At 49.0% G+C, this 4,990-nt stretch overlaps 1 protein-coding gene across 1 annotated transcript; it reads right to left on the bottom strand.

The window, feature by feature from the left end:
* Nucleotides 1–1,659: 1,659 nt before the first annotated feature.
* On the bottom strand, nucleotides 1,660–4,295 carry GARIN3 (golgi associated RAB2B interactor family member 3). Its single transcript, XM_045998828.1, has 2 exons — nucleotides 3,675–4,295; nucleotides 1,660–2,862 (listed from the first exon to the last, which is right to left on the bottom strand). The coding sequence occupies exons 1-2, from the start codon at nucleotides 4,293–4,295 to the stop codon at nucleotides 1,660–1,662; spliced, it is 1,824 nt and encodes a 607-aa protein (XP_045854784.1).
* Nucleotides 4,296–4,990: the final 695 nt, after the last annotated feature.

Raw genomic sequence — 4,990 nt, 5'->3', positions numbered from 1 at the left:
TCTGAGTATTTACATCACTTAGATTTTTTTTAAAGATTTTATTTATTTATTTATTTGTCAGAGATAGAGCACAAACAAGGGAGCAGCAGGCAGAGCAGGCAGAGGGAGAAGCAGGCTTCCTGCTGAGCAGGGAGCCTGACTTGGGACTTGATCCCAGAACCCTGGGATCATGACCTGAACCAAAGGCAGACACTGAATGACTGAGCCACCCAGGTGTCCCTATCACTTAGATTTTATAATGACTAGAAGATATCTTTCAAACATAGATCTTTTAACATCTATCTCTCTTGTGCATATATTAATAGGAAAATGTAAGTGAAATTTGTCAAGGTATTTTTAAGTGGTGACTGCCACCAGACTGACAACAATTTAAAAACCATCCTCATTTCAGAGATGTTAAAACTTAAAACAAAGATTCCTTAATAAATTAGCATGGATACAGTCCTTTCCTTCATGGAACAATCCCCGCTCTGTTGAAGTTCTTTGTACCTTCCAGATCATCCCTCTTGGCTTTCCACACTATAGATACCCACTATACTGAATGTTGTGTTACTGTTTTCTCATTTTTCTCTACACTTTCAGTAAGTATGTACCCCCAAACATGTTTTTTGACCTTGGTTTTGAAGTGTTCTATAAATGGAATATATCCTATGTATTTTTCTACCCCTTCTATTATTCAGTATTATGTGAGATTCATCCAAGCTAACGTGAAGAGCTACTATTCCTTTTCACTGTTATCTAATATGCACTATATTCATATACCACAATTTATCAATCCTCCTGTTTGATAAACATTTGTGCTGTTTCCAGAGTTTTGCTATTACAAATTGTTTTACTGTAAGCATTCTCCTAGTTGTCTCCTGGTAAGCACATGTGAGTGTTTCTCCAAAGTATATAGCTGGGAGGAAGAGCCGTTAATATTGGATCCGGAGTAGGCAAACCTTTTCTGTAAAGTGCCGGATAGTAAATACTCTAGACTTTGCAGGTCTAAAGATCTCTATTGTAACTATTCAAATCTGCCACTTTAATGAGAGAGTAGCCATAGACAATATATAGATGAATGTCTGTGGCTGTGTTGCCATAAGACTGTTTACAAAATCAGGCAGTTGGCAAGATTTGGCTCTCCGGCGGCCAATTCCTGATCTCGATGATAAACTCCTCATTCTGATCGCCTGTGAATGCGGCCATACCCCCTTTACCTCCTGATTATTCCAAGGAGACACGAGTTCTGTCTTTAGTCTGTGGACTGGACTGAAAGTCCATGTTTCAGGGACCTTTGGGGAAGAGAAAGAACAACATGGGAACATGCCACGGGTGGTGCTTTCCAGGCTATAGTCTGTGACTTGTAGACACGGTCTTGGGGAAAACAAAGGCAGAGAGGAGTGGACGCACATCATGGTACTCATACAGGATCTGCCAGTCATGGGTGGAAGGTGAGGTTCTGTTTGACTGGAGGCTGGGGTCTCAGGCTGCACCCTGGGTCACATCACAGGATCCACTGTGAGGTCACTACCAGGCTAGGGGATATAGACATTCAAACAAGAGAGCATTTCTTTTGGAGTTGTATGATTTCCTTTATTAGAGAAAGCGAAAATGGACTCTCTAGGGATACTTCCCTGAGGCTGAATATCCACTGCAAGCTTCCTGCCCAGCTCCTATTTAAACAGATTTAGCTTCAATGACTATGGTCTCCATTGTCTCAGATGTCACGGTGCCAGAGATCTCCAGATCTTTGCTGCCCGGGGCCTTCTCTAACTTGGCCTCTATGTTGCGCTTCTCTACTGTCTTAGCCACGAAGTCTAGCTCTCTATCGTGTGACCTGACCACTGTTTTTGAACCAGGAATGACTTTCAAGTTCTTGAAGAAAGAGCCAATTTTACTGGATTTCTTACTCACAGCGCCTGAACTGGTTATGGATTTGATCTTCCCCAATTTGTGAGCTGTCCTTGACTCCTTTGCCCCCGCGCTATGGCCGCCACCCTTGTGAGAGCTGTGCCCTCTGCTTCTTCCGTGGCTCTTCCCTTTTTCCTTTTTGTCCTCTCGTTTGTCGTCGCCGGATAAGGACCGGCGGGAGGATGATCTCCGGGTGGACTTGTCCCCTCCTGTCCTCCTGTGGTGACTTTCCCCGGTCCTGTGGTGATGGGAACTTTTCCTCCCGGAAGTCCTGTCCTTCTTTTCTCTTCTTTCTTTTTTTCCCTTCCGGGTTTCAGCACGGGGCAGGGAGACCTTCTGGCTTCCATCCCTCTCACTCATGTAGCCTTCACTCTGCAGGGTGGAGACGAGGGGTCCTACCGCTGAGCAGGCGGTGGCTTTCTCTGCAGCAGGTGCGCCGGTCGTCACTGCACCTGCAAACACCACGTTCGTGCTGCTCCCTGGGGAGAGGCTGGTAGACCTCGTCGATGGGGCCGAGGCACCTACCGAAGACGTGCTTGCAGCCCCCAACGCCACGTTCGTACTCTCTGAGGATATACTGAGAGCCCCTGCAATGGCCTTGTTGGATCCACTTTCTCCTGGACTTCTGCTGGTGGCTCCAGACAGGGCCATGCTTACCTGGCCTGTGCTCGAAGTCTTGGTGGCTGCTAAGCTCAGCGCACCTGACGAAGAGCTTGTTTTTGCCCCAGCCATGGCCAACCCCGAGGTAGCGCTCGTGGCCGCCCCCGCCATGCTCCCGGCTGCCCTGGCGGCTGCCCCTTCGGCGCTCCCGGCAGCCCTCGCCACTGCAGGGGAGCCCGGCATTCGGCTCTGCGTGTGATGGATTCCTTCTCCCCCCGCGTACCCTGAGGAGGTGGCTCTGGACACCTGGCGAGGAGGCTTGTGAAGCCTGAACTCATCCCGATCCCCTTCTCTATGGAGCTCTGCGGTCTGTGCCAAGGGGAGAAGAAACAGGTAAGAGAGAGATGATAAACTGAGCCTAGAGCTGTCTGCTCCTTTCTCAGCGTGGAGCTGGAGCTGAGCTACTCAAGGGCTTCTAAGTGGCAGGACCTTCGAAATGATTGAATCTATACTCCTACTTGAGGCAAGATCCCATCTACAGAACCCCTGTCAAATGGTCACTTGCTTTTTCCTTAACAATCCCAGCACCAGGGAAAGCACTGATACAACTCCCCATCCTCATATACTTGTCTTTTATACACGCTTTTGCATCTCTGCAGAACAGATTCCTAGAAGTAGGAGTGCTGGGCCAAGGGATCCACACAATTTGTATTTGGGTGACTGCGAAAATCCTGCGTGTGCACACACACGTGGGTGGTCCTGATTTTAATCAGCACACGGTAGTCACAGAGATAGAGAGTGAAGGAAAGGCTTCCTAATTGCTAACAATGTTCCACAGTTGCTGAGACTAACTGGGTTGGGGGAAGCTTTGGAGAAAGAGACTGGGCCAGCAGGATGCCCATTTGGAGGGAAGGGGGTTACAACCCTGAGTATGAGACCAGAACAGCTGGTCTGTGATGTCTCTCTGAAATTCAGCCTTGTGGAACAAGTGGGAGAAGCACTCGGAAACTCCCTGGGATGTTAAATCCCCTAGTGGGGGGCTCATTTGGCCCTGAGCCTACTCAAGTGGAGTGCATTTTCAAGGTGAGCCTCAGAGAACACCTGAGCCTCTGTAGGACCAACTTTGAGCTGTGCTCCCAAAGCACCCTGCCCCATTCTCTTGAGTCTCTGTTGATGCTTACCATGAGGCCCTTGTCATCCTCTAGGGGAACTGCTTCCGCCGTGTGCAGGGTTGGGGTACTGCTGCAGCTATCCACTGGTGGTCTCAGGAGATAGACAAGTTTTTCCCAGTAACAAAAGAGGTCTTCTCGTGCATCTGAAGAGGGACACAGCTGCAGGTAGAAAGTGCGGCCAGTGGCAAGCTTCAGGCGCAGCTGCTGTTTTTCCCGATCGTGAATGGAGATCTTGACAAACTTGAGGGGAAGCAGCCTGGTGAGCTCTAGGGTCTTCGTGGGCTTGCGACCTCTCCCCTTGGTGGTCCGGGTGTGTCTGGCATACTCTTCACAGATTTTTGTTGGTCGAGCCAGCAGCATGACATCAGGTAGAGGGAGGATGGGGCTGGTGGACGCGATGCCCACAGTCACCATTCCAACACGGTTATGCACGTCGATCACCTCTCCTTTTTTACTGATTTGAATAAACTCACTTTCAAACATTGGAGCGTATTTGAAAATGTCATACTCTCCTCCCTTGTACAGCTCTCGTTGCAGGTCCCCCATGGAGGTATTGAACACGCCCATTGAACGGTAGCTGTGGGCCGTGTAGTAAGGTAACAAACATTCGCTGCTCATTGTTCTCTTCATTTGAGACAGCTCCACCAGCCACAAATCGAGTCCTTGAGAGAGAGAGGGAGTGAAGGCAACTGCCCATCTCCCTGCAGGGCTCTGCCTAAATCTCCTCTCACCACCTCATTTATCCTCCACAGTCCTTTATGACCTGTTCCCATCACACACCCCTTTGTCCCAGCCTCCAAGCAGCCACCCCCTGGGCACAGGGTCACCAGTCTCTCCCCAAGCTAACCACCATCTCCCCCGGGGGGAAAGGCTGACTCCCACGGGGTGGAGGTGTAGGGAGGCTGCATATTCTTTCAATCAAGATGTTAGGATGCATAATGTATGAAACCATCTGCTTCTGTAAATATCTGGGTTGCTTCCAGTTTTGTCGTTGTTATAGAGATCCCTATAATGATCATCTTCCTGCAAGTGTATTTTCGCATCTGCTACATTATGTCCTAGGGATCCAATCCCGGAAGCGGACTGTGGGCTTGCTAAGGGCAGGGATTCTATTGGGACTGCTGTTCTCCTTGCCCTGGTGTAGAGCATGTGCTCAAAGACTCTCAGAAGAATTTGCTGAGTAAACAGCCCCAAGGGGCTTCTGCTACCTGTTAGAACCAGAGCTCCATTTGTATAGTGGTTTCCAGGGTAGGGAGGCTTCTCTCACCCATTTTCTAGTATGAAGGAGGTGAAATCTTAAAACCGTAATTTTATGATGATGAACT

Source organism: Meles meles, chromosome 3, assembly GCF_922984935.1.
Source record: "Meles meles chromosome 3, mMelMel3.1 paternal haplotype, whole genome shotgun sequence".
NCBI classification, from domain to species: Eukaryota; Metazoa; Chordata; class Mammalia; order Carnivora; family Mustelidae; genus Meles; species Meles meles.
Note: the sequence above shows the minus strand (reverse complement) of the source record. Positions and strands in the feature narration are given on the sequence as shown.